The sequence below is a fragment of the Crocodylus siamensis genome, chromosome 1 (genome assembly GCF_052110815.1).
Source record: "Crocodylus siamensis isolate JL-2025a chromosome 1, ASM5211081v1, whole genome shotgun sequence".
Taxonomy (NCBI): domain Eukaryota; kingdom Metazoa; phylum Chordata; order Crocodylia; family Crocodylidae; genus Crocodylus; species Crocodylus siamensis.
The window spans coordinates 147,036,771-147,054,373 of record NC_143395.1 but is presented as its reverse complement, the minus strand read 5'-3'; the positions used below and the strand labels follow the sequence as shown (position 1 = coordinate 147,054,373).

Genomic DNA, 17,603 nt, shown 5'->3' with positions numbered 1-17,603 from the left:
TAAAGACTGTTATCATATCCCCACTCAGGCTTCTCTTTCACAGACTAAATAGCCGTAGCTCTATCAGCCTTTCCTCATAAGTCTTGCCTCCAAGGCTCCTAATCATTAATGTCACTCTGCACAGAACTCTTTGCAATCTGTCTACATCCTTCTTGAAGTGTGAGGCCCAAAACTGGACATTACTCTAAGGGAGGTCTCATCAGTGCTGAATAGAGAGAAGTAATCACTTACCTTGACTTACAAATGACACTGCTGTTCCTACAGCCCAGTAAATGTTTGCTTTTTTTTTTTTTTTAGGAAAAAAGCATATTGGCTCATATTCAGCTTTATAGTCTACTGCAGTAGTTGTCATCTGGGTGCCACAACACCCTGGCGTGCCATGATGCCATACCTTTAGGGGTGCCATGGTGAAACTGCCTCATGCACTCCTCCTGCATTAGGGCTCTCTAATCAGCCTAAAGCAGGCTGACCCCCACTTATACTTCTCCCAGAAACAGATGCAGGTGGACGTGACCTGTCCACAGAAAGGTGCAAAGATATATTAAAAAAAAAAAAAAAAAAGGCATATATCAATTTATGCTAATTATTTGTCCTCGGTTGCCATAGCATTATATTTATCTTCACTATCATGGTGTAGGGTACGAGTGATATTGTAACTGTAATGATCCTGAAATTATGCAAGAGACAAGGATTTCTTAGAACGCTGTCTTTTATTGGACCAGTTATGTAGTTAGGATAAAAGTTAGACAAACTTTCAAATTAAATGGACAAAAGCTCGAGGTAAGTAAAGAGCCAAGAACGTGGTGGGGCCGGACAGTGATGGACGTGGCCATGGCTTCCAGGGCCAGAGAGTGTTGAGTGTCTGGTGGTCGGCCTCCCCCTGATGCTGGAGCTGCTTCAGATGTTCATCCTCCAGGGCCTCCATGAGGGCCCAGTCCCATTGCACCCAGTCCCACACCTCTGCCTGGGCAACGTCCTCCACCCACCAGGCCTACTCCTGCATTTCTTATGCCTGCTTCTGCTCCTGTGCCTCCTGTGCTTTCTCCTGTGCACTCCTCTGCCATCACCACCAGCTGCTGAAGCAGAAGCATCCAATCCTTGGTCCGCTGCTGGCACAGGCAGTGCACATGTGGGCTCCAGCAGTGGGTGGTGGCAACCCTAAAGCAGCATCCCTGCTGGGGCTGGAGGGCTCTGCCCCATGTCCATATATTGGCCCTGCAGAGGCAAGAGAGAAGGCTTTTGTGAGAGTCTGCAACATTTCATAGATAAGATTCTCTGCACCAGGGGCCAAGCAGTGCCTGGCCTCAGATCGGGGGTCAGCTGTGCATGGGTGCCTGGGGACTGTGGTAAGCTGGCCAGGTAGGGCTGGGCCCAGACAGCTACCAGCCAAGCCCCCCATCCCTGCACACTCCCCTGGGGCTGGCAGACTGCTGGGTGCTGTCCACAGGCAGCCTGCCTCCCCCACCCCGCTCCCAGGGCAGGACAGACCAGGTTGCTGGCAGCACCTGCTGCCGTGGCTCCAGACTCCGCTCCCCCATCCCCTGATAGGCCAGCTGCTGCACTGTACTGTGCTGTGCTGCGCCGCGCCCAGCCCACAGTGCCTGGGTGCAGGGTGCATGGGCTCCCAGACAATTGGGGAAAGGGGCTGGCCATATCCCTACCCTCCCGGCAGAGGAACTCTCCGGGGGGGGTACCCCAGGGCTGGTCTCCCTGTGTTGTCACTGTTCCCCAAGTGTGCCCCCACTGCATGTGCCCCAGACAGTGCATGATGACCTATTTGTGCAGGTGGAGGGGTATGCAAGCCACTACACCCTACTGATGCTGATTGTGCTGATGCCCCAAGAACGTGCGCTCCTGGTTTGGGGCCCTGTGCTACAATGATGTGGGGGACAAGCCTGGGATGCCCTGCAACCTCCACTGCCACCTGGAGGGCAACCTATCTCAGCGCTACATGTCCCTGCCCTCTGCTACTGGGGAGGACATCACTGCTGGCATTGATGCCTTCCTTGGCATGTGAGAGGCCCATGCCTGCCCAGCTGCAGGGACACAGGTTGCTCAGTAAAGTTCTGAACTGTGTCCTACCTCTCTGCATGCTGTGGGCAGGCAGAAATCTGAGCCAGGGGAGTGCAGGTGGGCTGGACAGGGTCCAGGACAAGGCCAGAGCCAGGGCAGAGGGCTCCAGTTGGGGCCCCATGTTAGGGTCAAGATCATGTGCACATGGGTGGGGCTAGTCCTCAACAGGGAGGCTGGGGAGGACATGGTGATGTATTCTGTGCTGGCTCTCTGGGCCCCTGTGCAGCTGTCCTGTGTGGCCAACCCTGGGGAGCTAGTTGCAGCAGTTAGTGCAGGGGCATGACCAGCAACTGTGAGCAGTGTGGCAGAGGCAAATGTGGCACAGGACCTGCAAACACAGGAGAGAGTGCTGGCAGCGAGCAGCAGCAGGGACCAAGTGCTGGCCCTGCTGCCAGAGACAGCCAGGTAGCAGCCCTTGGGAGATGTCAGAGCTGGGCAGGGGGTGCAGCAGGCTGCAGCCCTTTGTGACACTCACCTGTGGCCAAGCAGTATCTCCAGCTAGGGAACAGGACTAGCAGCAGCAGCCTGGGTCCTGTCATGGGGACACCTAGGATCTTCAGTGCTGAAAGGTCCTACGGTGTATGCCCCAGGGCACAAAATGGATGCTGACTTTTACAGCAGCTGACTTTTACAGAGCAGCCCAGCCAGGGGTCCTGGGGCTGGGCAGACCCAGCTCTAAAGTTAGTGCCATGTTGTGTCTACACATGCATTAATGCATCTTAACTAACTGCACCTAACTAACTAATCATGCTTGGGGCATGATTTAGCCTAAATTCACCATTTTTAATGTGCATTAAGGGTGCATATGTGTAGATGCACGCCCTTAATATGCATTAAATTAGGCTAATGCACATGAACACATCTTGTGTAGATGCACCCATTAAGTAGTATTCAGTTTGCCATCACCAGTCTGTAGTCTTCCAGAGTTTTGCATGATATTTTCAGGCATTAAAGTTTACTAAGAAAGCTGATGTGGAATTTTGTTAATGGGAAGCAGCATGTTTCTCATCCAGGTCTCTTATCCTGCAAAAGGATTAGTTTTATTTCTGGCAGTTCCATCAGGTCACTTTTGTTCTGGCAGAATCCCTGCTGTCTTAGTTTGGGGGCCAACTAATGTTGTCTTTGAAGGACTGCCAAGTTGTTTCCCTTCCTACATATGCTGTTTTTTCTCTTATGCAATATAAATTGTTAACTTGACAGTGTGCAGGACTAATATTGGCTCAGTGCCATTTTTCTGTACACTAGCCTATCCAAAGCAGTTGTTTGATGCTACTCTTACAGAAACTTGTGCTGTGTTTTAGCATAGTGCCGACCTTACTTTGGTTCAAATATTCTCTATTTTTAAAAGGTAGCATTTTTTATACAAAGACTTTTGTACCAAATAAGCCTCAGGGTATAGGACCAGTTAATATAATTAAGAACATGAAACATAACGTTCTATTGCTTTTGTCAATCTTTTGACAAGACTGGGGCCATGAGCTCCTTGTCTTTCCAGTTTTATACATGCTGACTTCTTACACGTTTCAGGAGGCTCAGAGAACTGAGACTTCATTTCCCTGGACAAAACCCAGTGGTTTCTTTTTGCTTCGAGGTTCTTGCAGATTCTTTCAAGAACCCTTTGAATTTTTCTTTGAGTTTCTGGTTCAGACATTTTCCACTACCACAGAGTTTTGATTGCCTGAAGGTTAAGAAGGCAAAGCCAGGGAATTCTGCACAATTTCTACCTGGAACCCTGTGTCAGTTAATATTTATGAGACATTTAAAGCAGAGTCATTGGAAAAGCTTATGGATTAGGGCTGCCAATACAAGACAACTTTATTTTTTTTAACTGATAATCCAGAAACTTTTTATGAACAATCAATTTTTTTTTTTTTTACTGACATAGGTTTTAGATGATATAAATGTGTCCCTTCTGCCAGTAAGGGGGGCAAGGTTCAAACTGAGCCATTTAACACCAGCTTTCTAATTCTGGCTCAAGTGCCCATCTAGAAACTTGAAAAAATAAAGTTTTACACTGGATGTTCTAAAGTGAACAAGTTTCCCCACTCCCAAGCAACATTCAACTGAAATGTTTTATTACAGGAGAAAAGGGGATAAACACGATCTTAGAGAGAATCTTCACCATTAATTAAATGAAGCCCAAACAGCTAATACTGTCAGTCACCAGCAAACCCGCCTACTCCATTGGGAAGGGAGACTCACTCAGGGCTGTCCAGGGGCTTACCCTTTATGCCAGCCAAAAGTGACCCACTAAGAGTGAGACCTAGACCCATAAACAGTAAGACATGCATAATTAGCCTCCCTAAACCTCTGAACTTGCATACTAATGAGGGTTTGCAAAGAAGGAGTATAAAGCTACCATAGTAGACTGTAACCATAACTAGGGACCTACTTAATTCACAGTTTCATGGATTTCACAGAAACCACAAAATCCAGGGTTGTCTGTAAAATCCATGGAATCAACAACAAAAAAACTTAATAAAATACTGGCCAACTGCAACCCCTGCCTGAAGAAGGGTGCTTGTAACCAAAAGCTTGCAAAGAAGAATTTTTCCAGCTACTTCGGTTGGTCTAATAAAAGATACTGGATTTACACAAAGACCCTTGTCTGAAATCAGGAAGCAAGTCCTGGGGAGCTCTGTGGGCTAGGCAGGACTCAGCAGCTGCAGGTTGTCAGGGTAACAGGTCAATGAGGCAATTAGTAGGCACCAGTAGGCAGGGCCCTGGGAGTATATAAGCCTGAGGCTTGGGCTGGCAAAGCAGACTCTCCTCGGTGGCCACAGGGGAAAGAACTCCTGCCCAGGAGAGCCACCTGGGGATGCTAGGCTGATTGCTTTCTGCCTGTGAGAAAAGTAAGACTCGGGGAGTTCACAAGGAGCCTGGGCTGGGAGGTATTCTATAGTGAGGAAAGGTTTGCCTTCCTAAAGGGGCAGAGGGATGCTTCTGCTGTTATTGTTTATGTTTATAGCTGAGGGGATTATGTGTGTGTTACAGTTATACCAGCGGTTTGGGTTGGGACTACAGGGGAGGTTTGTGGAGGTCCCATTAATGGCCATGGGACATATGACTGCCTTGAGCCCTGCCAGGGGCAGGCTTGAGCTACTGTTGAGCCCAGTGAAGGGCAGGGTGAAAGGCTACAGAGCCAGGCAGGGGCCCAGTGCCCATGAGGGTGTCACCACACAGGAGCCTGGGGTCCAGCAGACGGGGACCAGGGGCCTGGTGACCAGAAGAGACGAACCAGAGCTAGTGCCTCAAAGCCAGGTCTGACACAGTGGGTCCAGGCTAGAAGGCCTAGCTGAGAATAAAGGGGAGGAGGCGAAAGCCCTGACAGGAGAACAACAATAGTGTAATACCTGCAAGGCTTGGGCACGATGTAGGGGAGAATTTGCAGCCATGCACTTAGCCCTTAAGGCTTTGGATGCCCTGCAGCACACAGTCAGCCAGAGAAGGCACGAAAGGGACTGGGACCAGAGGGGCCCAGCAAGGGACCTTGGGAATAATACAAACCAGTAGGGTGCTAGGGAACCCTAGCAGAGGTTCAGTTGAACGAGGGCCATGTGAAGGCCCGTGGCAGCCTCCCTACTATTATTATACCATCAAGGCATGGAGGGTGAAAAGAGAAGGCATCCTAGGGGCAAAGCCAGGCACAGTTGTGGAGTCACCAGGGGGCATCATGGCTGCCTCTGGGAACCCAATGTTTTGCAGTCCCAAAGACCATGACATTTTAAAAGGAAAAAAGTTTCCTTTTAATTTGCCTTCTGAATTCTGAGCTCACTTGACTCCTGTTTTCAAACTTTTCTCTGCAACCACGAGAAGCAGAGGCTTATTTTTGTTTTAGCTGGTTTGCTTGTTTGCACAGCACTTAAGAACTAGTACTAATAAAGAAATGAAAACTGAAATTCTCTTGTAAATTGGTGGCTTCAGGGGATGAGACCTCAAAGAAAACACCAAAAATTCACAATAAAATAGTAAGAGTTGCTAACACTCTTGACCATGTTCAAATTATTTCTACTCAGCTATCATTACCTGATTTCGTGCCCCCTTTTTTCACCAAAGTATCTTTATTGTACCTACCCTCCACTTTGAACACAGGCTGAAGAGGGAAGTTGATATTAGAGTGAGATTTGCTCTATTATGCTTTGTCAAAAAAAACAATAAAAATGTAGAAAATTCTTTTTACTTCCTCAAAAATGTGCTGGTGGGAAAAGAGGTAGGAAGGATATTCTTTTGGTGAAAGCACAAGACTGAACAGGAAGTGCTCTCAACATTCTCTCTGGCTCTGCAAGTTTTCTGGTGTCACCAAGGGATGAAACACTTAGGGTGCTGACAGGTGTGCAGCTCCATGCTGTAACTCATGGTGCTTCACAGGAAGCGTTGTGAGTTACATCATTCCCTTTGACCCAACAGATGTTCACTGTTGGGTCTGGGGAGTTGTGGGATCGAGCTCCAGACTGGAGTGGCTACGTGTCTGCAGCCTCTCTCCCCCAGCCCCACTCCTCCCCGTCCCAGCTCCAGTGCTGTCTTCAGGATGTGAGGGGGAAAAGAGAGAGGGGAAGGAGCTCCATCTGGGGTTTGCCCAGCCTGTGCGGAAGGGTGGGGTGGGTGGATTAGACCCTTCCCGAGGTTCAAACCACCCGTCCTGCCCTCCAGTGCAGGCGGGGCAGGCTTCAGATGGAACTCCCTCACCTCCCTTCTTCCCTTCCCATTCTGAAGACAGCACTGCTCCCAGCATGCGCCGACAGATGTTAATGAAGGCATTCTGCTTTGGAGAGCCTTCATTTGAACCCTCATGTAATGAGGGTTCAGATTGTCACACAATCAGGCACTTTTAAAGCGCTCTGCAGCCATGCTGTTCTGTAAGGGCACAGCTGTAGAGCACTTTCAAGGGGCTGATCGTGTGACAAATGTAACTTCTTTTGCACACTTAGAGACAGATTGTCAATGTGTGGAAAAACTGTGCCTAAATCCAACAGTAGAACCTGGGTGACTTTGTGCCTTAGCTGAGTATCTCTTGATCTTCCTAGTAGGGCTATGTCTTCACATCACCCCTTGCTCAGGTCTAAGCACCATTATGCCAAGACACAGTCTAGCTTTTTTTTCAAACCATTGTACAGTGACAAAAGCCCCTCACTCTACAAAGAGGGAAAAATCAAGCCAAGGAGGCCAACTGATACTTCTTTTTTTTTTCAGGGCCAGAAGTAGTCTTCATGGGGGGTTTCTAGCTCTCGGCCCTCTGCTTTGCCCATGTTTCATTCTAAAAGACTATATGTTCCTGTGATGCTACATATTATTTGTATTGCCTGGCTAAGTTCATCTTACTTATTTTTTAATTAGCTGTTACTGCAAATACAATGTTATGTGTAATGCCTTAACATGCTGATTTCTGATTTGACTTATTTTCTTATCTACCTCAGGACATTCATTTATCCCTTCCTCACCAGAGGCAGACCTTTCCCACTGCACATAGTGTACTTTGGCATGTTATTCTGTCTCTACAACGGCTTCCTTCAAGGGTACTACCTGATTTATTGTGCTGAATATCCCACTGACTGGTGCTCTAACATCAGGTTTACCTCAGGTAATTACAGATACATAAATTCCAGTATCTACTTTCCAAGCACCTTGTAAGCATTTTGAATTCTGTTGTAAGTTTCACTGAATGCTTGGGTCAAATCAACAGTGATGGGAATCAGCATAAGCCCTGCCTGCTCCAGGTACAAAGATGAAAAGAATTCTGTGGAAGCTTTGAAAGTACAAGCTACAATCTGTTCATGACAGATTCAGATCATTAGTCTTGTTTTACAGCTTTTTTTGGCACCATATTGGCGCATTCCCATCTTAATGGCTGAGCAGAGGAAGTGAGCTTTCCAAGATTTACCTGAGCTGGGGTTTTGCCCCAGTTCCAGCATCACATGTCCATTCAGCAACGCAGCTATGCTGATGCCAACAGTATAGCTTTTCTTTTCCATGTGAGGGTTTGCACTGATGCAGCTACGTGGACACTAGCCACTAATGGATGAAATCAGGGTAACTGCAGTATAAACAAGGTCTCTAAAGCCAGCTTCCTCACTTGGGACCATCATGGGCAGTCCCTCGATATGAGTATGACAGTCTTCCATTAAATAGGGAGGTCAACAGTGAGTCCATAAATAACTGAGGAGACCAATCTGAGACCTGCATGTTTTACTGCAGGTGTGGCAAATAGTTTCAGGAGGAAGGAGTAGATCCTGATGATATCAGGTCACAGATCTTTCCTTTTGTCTCTCTTGCCTATCTGCTGCCATAGGGAAGCAAGTTTGCTCAAAATGAGCAATGCCTTGTACATCACAGCATTACTGGGGATGGTTCAGTTCTTGAGTCTCCCAAGAATTGGTGTTAATATTGCTTGTTTTTAAATTGGCTTTCTAGGTCTCCTCAAATCTTTTCTTTTGTCCACCTCACCTGGACCACATGCAAATACAGAAAACAAATTTTGCTGTGGCATAAGTGGGTACAATGAGTTCAGTATCATAATAGCCATGCTGGATTTGGCCTTGTAAATTCACTAAGTGTAAATCACAAAGTAGACACGGTTCTTTGGGTAAATATATCTTTTATTAGACCAACTCAAATTTAGTTGGACTAATAAAAGATAACATATTTACCCAAAGAGCCTTGTCTGCCTTTGTCCTTGGACCAAGCACAGCTACACCCTATACCCCAATCAGAGTAGGGGATGTCAGCTGACATTACTCATTTGGTGCTCTTCTCAGGGGAGGGTTTTTAAATGTGACTAGAAGCAATGGTTACCGGAGAGGTGAGAGGAGAGCCATCTTGTGGGGTTGCCAAATACTGAATGTCTTATAACCAGGACACACTGATATTTCTTTTGCAGCATGCTGTAGATTTGAATTCTGTGGAAACCTCTCGTGGCCTAACTGAAATCAGGGGCCCATTGTGCTAGATGCTGAACAAACCTAGTAAGAAATAGACAACCCTGTTTGCGTTCTAAATAGACAAGACAGGGAAGGGTAACAGGGAGATGGAGATCTGCCCAAGGTGACACCCTAGAACAGCAGCAGACCTAACTTTGGACAAGTTGGTGCAAACACTTTTGTACTCCATCTTCATTTAGCTCAGCTTAGCTCTTTGTTGAATCACAGACCAGAGTGCAGTCTCTCCAGAAAGCAGCACAGAGGTTAAAAATATCTGAATTCCAATATTGGTAGCAGCTTCCAGTATTCTTCAAGGAAACAAATAACTGCATGCTTTGCCTGATAAATCAATATTTATACTTAATGTAAGCAAAGGAAAAGAAAGCACACAGTGTTTGAAATATTAAGTTACTTTTAAGCAAAAGTTTTCAGGTGGTAGGTCCAACACTGTTTTTTCCAGTAGCTTTCTGCAGCTATTAAAGTTGCCACATTCAGTCATTCACACTTTACATGGTCTTTTTTTCCTCCCCTCTGCTCATCTTCAGACATGATTTTCTCAGTCTGTAGCATGGCATAAAATGTTGCTTATGTCATTTGCATTCTTTGAAATGGAACAAAGGTGCAGAGTCTCTCAAAAATCAAATCACCCTAGCTTGTCAGTTGGATGGAGGTCTGGTCAAATGATCCTTCTTGCTTACTGTTCTCAGTACTGGGTTTATAAATGACTGGCTCTCCTTAGTGTATGCACTTGCAGCCCTGACTGCTTTCCCACAGCCCACCTGAGATGTCACACATTCAGTGGCACTGCAGAAATGACAGTAATTGTGGCTGGTAGCTACCAGAGAAACATTTGGCACATGCATTCCCACCACTCGGGTGACCTCCTCACTGTAGCCCCTTCTAGATCACAGTTGGAGAGCCAGAAGCAAGAGGTAATAGGGGACACAGTGTGGTTTTAAGCTCCCTGGGCATTTTTACACGTGCCCTAGGGGGTGCTTTAATTAGAGTGGCTCCAAGAGTAAAGCACCCCTTCCCCACTCTAATTAAAGCACTCACAGCATCTCATGTAACAGCGTTCCTACACTTCAAAATGGTGGGAGGGGTGCTTTAACTAAAGCTTGTTCAACAAGCTTTAGTTAAAGTGCCTCCACCATCACTGGCAGGCAAGGTTCTTTGTGTAGATGTGATATCACATCTACAAACCAAAAACCCTGCCCACCACCATTTTGAAGTGTGAGGATGGTGATATATGAGATGTGAAGGATGCTAGAGCACAGTAATTAGCATGCTCCATCAGACTCAATCAAGTCTTCTCCAACGTACTGCTCTGACCTGCATATGTACAGGCACCCTCCCAGATTCCCACAGACAAACACAAAGATAGCCCTCTCTGGCCTCCAGCTACCCATCCCCATGGAGAGTTGGCTTCTTTCCCCGCTCCCCTGCAAAAAAACCCTCCAGCTAACAGCCCCTTTCTCACCATCCTTGATTCCCACTCAGTAGTGCTCAGACACCCGTCATTAATTCTCTCCAGCACCTATCCATTAACTGCAGATACTTTGCAACACATATTCATCCATCTCCCCAACACCCTGGCACTGCAGCATCCATCCAGCTGTCTGTACAATCCACAGATCTTCCAGCACTTGCCTGCCCACCTCCTTAAGCAGTCACCCTTCCACCTCAGTTAGCAGCTGCCCAGTCCTGCACAACCCCATGCAATGCCCTATGCAAGGAGTACAATCTGTAAGGTGCTTTTTAGGGTCATTTGCAGGTAACTCGTAAAATGGAACAGAAGTATGGCAGTGTACCCAGCTAATCCTGTATCCAGCCTCCCAAAAGCCTGAGGGCTTTAAGAAATCTGGTGACCAATATCAGTAATTTACAAACCTTTGTTGTGGATGTTTCTTGGCAATGTCAGTAGATTTTCCTAGTTTTGTTCTCTGCACAGAGACTTTGTGCACATTGCCTCCACCTGACAAGTGCTCATTTAATCTCTCTGGACTTTAACTGCTGCAGTTTAGGCCAGGGCATGGAGCTTATACCAAGAATAGAACAGATCTCCTGATTCCTGGTCCACCACCTTTTTCACTGCCTCAACCATGCATGGTTTTGAGACACAGACAAAACCAGGGCAATGGTGCAGTACGTGAGCAGTAGCACACAGAAGGGGGTAATCATTGGATGTACTACTGATTTACAGGGATTTGAGATCAAAACCAGGCCCAAAATACAAAACAAATTATTATATCCCATGACATTAAGTAAAACTGTCAGGAGTCCTGGAATTCAAAGTTAAGACACTTAGTTCTAAAATCATCAATAGTATAACTAAATCAATAGGCCAGTAGAATGTGGATCTCCATTTTCAAGCTGTTTACAGCTATCTCAAGCATCCCTACACTGTGCTACAGAGATCAATATCACAAGTGCCATTTTACACATAGGGTGAAGAGGCAGAAAGAGAAGATACATGCTTTGTTAGCTGTTTTGAAAGTAGCTGACATTGGGAAGGTTTTACCACTTTTCTCCTCACTATTACCAGTGTGATTTGTAGCTTATCATTGGAATCAATATTGTATAGGTATTGTGAAGTGTTCTTCTGAGTAGCACTAAATAGTCTTTCTGCTCCCAGTTTTTAGCTATTTTTACCCATGGCTCAGTGAAAATTTGTCCTCAGCTTAGCTTTGTGAGATAATGTTACTTAGTTATGGTGGGATAGTACGATGGCAGCTCCAGCAAAACATTCTTCTAATGTCATGTAACATCACTGTTTGCAGGAAGCTGTTTCTCGAGGTCTAAAAAACTCTTGGGGTGCATCCAGATGAGCCCGGCCATGTGGTATGTGGTGCGAACATTTCTGCAGTGCCACATACTGCACAGTCCAGCACTCTCCATGCTGCAAGGTGCACTGCTGCTATTTGTCCCTGAAGAACCGAATATCTGTGCTTGTCTGGATGTGCCCTTAGTACCTTTCATGAGTTTTATGTGAATGTAATGTTCAGAGTGTATGGGAATCAGCAAGGAGAAAACCCAAGCCCTGGATAATCAGGAGCACCAACTGCTGTCAGCTGAGTTGAGAGATTTTTTCATGGTAACAGTGTGCTGTACAGTTGCAGGGATCAGACAGCAGAGGGAGATGTGGCTGCATGATTTAGGACAGTGAGCATAAAACTGCAGAAGGATGTAAGAGGTGGCTGCCAGAAGTTTTGAGTAGAAGCGTAGGCCAGGTTCTATTTTCACTTGCCCTAGTTTTCCACTGGTGTAACTCCACTGACTTCTTGGAGTTTGTCTCAATTTACTGTGATGTGAGAGGAGTTGGATCCAACAAGTACATTACTCTCTGAACTCAGCGTGAAATCAGTGAGCCATGTTCTGGATTCAGACAACACAGAGGCATGTCTGGAAATCTGCAGCCAGAAGGGGAAGCTTGGAGCACCTTGATTCAAGTTTTCCCAAACCTGGTGCAGTTAACTGAACAAATCTGTTCAGATACTCTGAACATACATGCCAGGCTGCAGTGCAGAGGGGCATGTCAGACTGAGGGAAAAAGACTGGGGTCTATATCATGGCCTAAATCCAACCTTAGCCAGACAAGTATCACTTACATAACTAATTTAGCTTGGTAACTAAGTAGCGTTTAACCTTGTTTCCCAAGAAAGTCACAAAGCATAGGGAAAAGACCTGGACCTTTTCCCTTCTCTAGCTTAGTGGTTAGGTCACTTAGCAATGGAATAAAAGACCCAGGTTCTAGTCCCTGCTTCACCTGGGGAGGGAGAAGAAGTGGTTTAAACCTACATCTTCCATTTCTTGGCAGAATAGCCTCGGTACCAGGCTACAGGCTAGGTATCCCTAAGCACCCCTTTCATCCTTCCTATTAAAGCTGACCCATTGGGCAGCCAAGAAAGGAAGGTACATAGGACCAGGAGGAGAGACAGCCAGAGGGAGTGGGCCTTAGTCATGTGGGCATGGTTCTAGAAGACAGGGCCCCTGGGTTTTGTCTCCTGTATATGTGGGACAGCAGTTCTTCTTGCTGCTGTCTACCTGTTTTATCCAATGGCTATTAAATGCAAAATGTAGCAATATCACTGGGGGAAAGAGTAATGCTGTTTACCAACCAAAAGGATAGTTGTATTTTTGTCTGTGTGTTTAGCACAGTCCCTTTTGATCCATTCATGGCCACTGGGCATTCAACCCTTTTCAGATTACTTCTACCCCCAGAGACTATAACTTGTACTAGTGACTGTGTTGGTAACACAGTGATCTCACAACTGGTACAAACTAGTGCTGTTTTGTCACCATTTATACTTATTTGGGTAGGGAAATCAGTCAACTGGTGGCTTTCTCACTGGAGTAGATATAATTAGATCAGGAGACACATCATTAATCAATTTCCCAATTTTGTTTTGTAGGTATGTTGTTGTTTTCGTTGGGAATGGGAATCAATATTCACAGTGATCTACTGCTGCGCCAGCTAAGGAAGCCTGGAGAGACCACTTACAGAATACCACAGGGTATAGTTAATATGCCCCTCCCCCCACCATGAAATTTAACAGTGATAAATAGTGTGATCTGCTTCAAGTAGAAAACACATCAAAACAAGAGGCTAGGATACAAAAGACCAATGCCAGTTCCACCTATATAGGTGCTCCCCTCTGCGGCAGATTAATTGAAAAGCCACAATAACTACATGCACTTTACCCAAATTTTGCAAATAAGTGGGAGAGAGTTCAATCAGTCCCTTCCCTCACTGTAAACTCTGAAGACTTTCCATGGCAACATTGCACAGTTGAGACTGGTGAGGGATCTGATCTCAGGCATAGGGAGTGAGAGTTGAGCCTCCCACCAAATCCAAACATTTTTTTGTGTACATCTGTTTTGACCAGTACAAATTCCTGATCTCCACTTTCTAGGCCTTTTACGGGCTACTGTGGTGAATTAAGAATGATTCTACTCTGATTGATGCTAGTTTTGCTCTGATGTAGAATCATAGAACCATAGAAAATGAGGGCTAGAAGGGACCTCAGGAGATCATCTAGTCCACCCCCCTGCTCAAATAAGGACCACCTCCAACTATATCATCCCACTCAAGGCTTTGTCTAGCCGAGTCTTAAAAACCTCCAAGGATGGAGATCCTACAATCTCTCTGGTGCTTTACTACCCTCCCGGTGAAAAAGTTGTTCCTAATATCTATCTTAAACTTCCCATGGTGTAACCTGAGACCATTGCTCCCTGTTCTGTCATCTGCCACCATGACAACAGTCTAGCTCCAACCTTTCACGTAAGGACCACCCTGCAGGTAGTTGAAGGCTGCTATTAAATCCGCCTTCAGTCTTCTCTTCTCCAGATTAAATAAACCCAGTTCCCTCAGCCTCTCCTCAGAAGTTGTATACCCTAGCCCTCTAACTATTTTTGTTGCCCTCCACAGGATTTTCTCCAATTTGTTTACAGCCTTTCTACTGTGGGGGGCCCAAAACTAGACACAGTACTCCAGATGTAGACTCACCAATGCTGAGTAGAGGAGAAGAATCACTTCCCTCAATCTGCTGGCAGCACTCCTGCTAGTGCAATGTAGCCTCTGTGGGCTTCACTGTAGTTATTCCTTAATGTGCCTTGGTACAATAGGAAGAAAATTAAGGTTTCTGGCATTGAAAAGTGTGACCTTGTAATGTTCTGTACCCTGCAATGTTTTGTTGATGACTTAAAATAAGGGTTATTGTTCCTTTCATATGCACTTGTGACTTTTTTTTGAATGCAGGGGGACTGTTCACATATGTTTCTGGAGCTAATTACTTTGGGGAGATAATGGAGTGGTTTGGCTATGCCATAGCAACCTGGTCCTTACCAGCCTTTGCATTTGCATTTTTTACACTCTGCTTCATCGGGCCACGTGCTATTCACCATCACAGGTATCGAGACCAAGATTGCTTTGTGCTTGCATACACTTTTTCTTGGAGTGCACTTGCATAACAACGTGGGCAGGGGTGGAATTCAAAATGAAATTGAAATCCATAATACTGAAACAAAAAACAATATCTCATTATTTGATATAAATAACACTAAAGGTCTGGACACACTGAGCATTAACACCAGTATGACATGCCTCTGCACCAGTGTAACCTGCCTCTATACCAGTGTAAAACTACAACAGTATAAGTTGTATCATTGTACATATTGTTGGTGAACAAAACTCTTCAAAACCAAACAAAAATACCCCAACCTTTGTCCGGTGTGTGTCCAGGCCCTTACTCTGGAGACACCAGGAAAAAGCATGATGTGATAGTGTTTAGCAGTGTAGTTTTCAGTAGATTCCATCACTCTCTTTTTCTTGAGCTTGATTGTAAAAGACAGAAGTTGACTTTCTTCTAATTATTATAGGCTCCACAGTTTGATCCTGAGAGATGCTGAGTGCCTGCAGCACTATAGGAATCTATGGGAGTTGTGGGTGTTCTGAAAAATTATACCCATTTCTTAATTATCGCAGTGTAGGTATAGGTTCTCTTGAAATGGAATTTAGGACTTACTTTTGCTAAAGTTACTAGTGATTTTGGATGCCTTGATTTTTTGGGGGCCCAAACTGTACGACAAAGGGCTAAAATCAGGACAGCATTAAACTGTAAGTCCAGTAAAGTCAAGGGGCCTGGTTGTCATTCATTTCAAACCCCCTTATGTGACTGACAGTGAAGAAAAGGGATGCAAAAAAGTTTAAGTTATATTACCATTGCACCCATGTTAAAGTACCTGTGTGCTGCTGGAGCCAGGGATATGGGAATAAGATGTATCTAGATTAACTGCGCTCTGAGCAATAACTGAATAGGGTCTTTAAATGTGAATTCCATTAATACCTTCTTTGGCTTTAAGTAACACATTTAACATAAAAATAAGTTTGTACACTGCACATGTATTTTTGTGTAATTTTCTTGCCAAGTTACTGAAAATGGTTACGAAGTAAGGCCACTTGGATGAATTTTATTATTGAAGGTATATGTGCAATTTTCTGGTATAAAATCAATTTTATTGATTCTTCACTTATTTTTTCAGGTTCTATCTCAGGACATTTACGGACTATCCAAAATCCAGAAAAGCCCTGATTCCTTTTATTTTTTAAAGGCTGAAAATTCTGACTTCAGTTTTTAAGGATTTTTTTTTTATCCTGCCTAATTTTAAAACAACTGTTAACTGCAAATACCTTGGCTAAATTGAAAATGTAGACTTTAAGGACAAATAATATAATTCAGAACTACAGTTCCTGTTTTTAACTCCAATAGGTATCACAGATCATTGGAGACCCTAAGGAAGCTAGAGCCCTGCTAGGCAATGGGCCTGATCATCAGTGGATTTTACTCCTGTACAACTAATGCAACTCAGTTGACATCAGCAGAGTTGCACTGAAATAAACTGATGTAATTACTGGGAAAGCATTGGGTATAAAATCTGTGTCACTTCTGTAAATTCTTCCTGCCTGACAATCTTTCACTAGCACAACTCATTCTATTGCAGTTTTTTAAAGCAGGTGCAGCTACCTCATGATTTTTTTTTTCTGAAACCAGATGCTCTTCAGATATATAGAAATTATTCACTGAAGCAACCTTCAACATTGTTTTTACAGAGACCTGGGATGCTTATGCAAGAAAAAATAAGTATAAAATAAGACCTCTTCAAGTTGTAGAAATGCTGTCTGATAGTGGAACTTAATTTTGCTTTGGGAGAATATTATCAGATACTCTCCATTTTCTGCCGTGACACAGGATTGCTGACTTTTCCCAGAGGCACACAATGCCTCGCTTCCTAATTGCAAAGAGGATTAATTTTTTCCGATAGTTTCACCAATTTCAGTAGGAACACAATTCCCAAATGATGCTGATGGTGTCAGTTACTCATTAGAGCATGGAATCCTGCTAATAATCATGCTCAGTAGACAGTAAAGAAAATATACATGCTCTGTATATTAAATATATTACAGGCCTCTGAAATATTAAATAATTACAGGCCTTTGATTATATGTAGTTTTATTTAGAACAATAAAGATTATGTAAAAAAACCCAAAAGCCTAGAGCTGTGCCAGTCTGTAATTATTTATAAGAAACAGTCTTGGTCATGTTACATACAATTTCCTTGTTACATACAATTTCCTGTTTTCACTGACTTCCTTTTCCATTCTAGTCTTCAATTGTTTTGTTAACGTTATTAGTCATCACAGTCAGACATAGAGGCCAGCTGTGAATGAGACTTGTAGTAGGAAGCATCATCCAAGCATACAAGGAGAGAAAGTCCTTGTCCTGAAAAATATTCAGGCTACATGGACAAAATGGAACAGGATTGGGGTGAGGTGGGACAAGCAGTGTGATCATGACATGGCAACAAACTTCATATGAGTTCCATTCCTGTATTTTTGCTGTTTTGTTATTTAAAGTGTTTCAATGAGATCACATTAGTCGAGGACTGACTAGTCAAGGGATGTAATGATTTAGGCCCTGCAGTGAATAACAACAACTATGAATGAGGAAGAGAACAGACCTTTAATGATATACCACAGCACAAAGTTCCTCCAGCACAGGCCACCTGGCTGCCTCTATCTTGATTTCCCCTTGCTCCCCAGGGATCATGTTCATATTC

At 44.6% G+C, this 17,603-nt stretch overlaps 1 protein-coding gene across 2 annotated transcripts in view; it reads left to right on the top strand.

Moving 5' to 3' along the window:
- The window catches only part of SRD5A2 (steroid 5 alpha-reductase 2), a 45,990-nt gene extending 28,954 nt beyond the window's left edge, over positions 1 to 17,036 (top strand). Inside the window, exons 2-5 of one of the 2 annotated variants that reach the window (XM_090044901.1) lie at positions 7,488 to 7,651; positions 13,400 to 13,501; positions 14,746 to 14,896; positions 16,029 to 17,036. In XM_090044901.1, coding sequence (XP_089901027.1) covers positions 7,488 to 7,651; positions 13,400 to 13,501; positions 14,746 to 14,896; positions 16,029 to 16,095 — 484 coding nt within the window. In that variant the 3' untranslated portion in view covers positions 16,096 to 17,036. The remainder of the gene's footprint in view (positions 1 to 7,487; positions 7,652 to 13,399; positions 13,502 to 14,745; positions 14,897 to 16,028) is intronic. The other variant, XM_090044910.1, reaches the window with a different exon arrangement.
- The last annotated feature ends 567 nt before the right edge of the window (positions 17,037 to 17,603 follow it).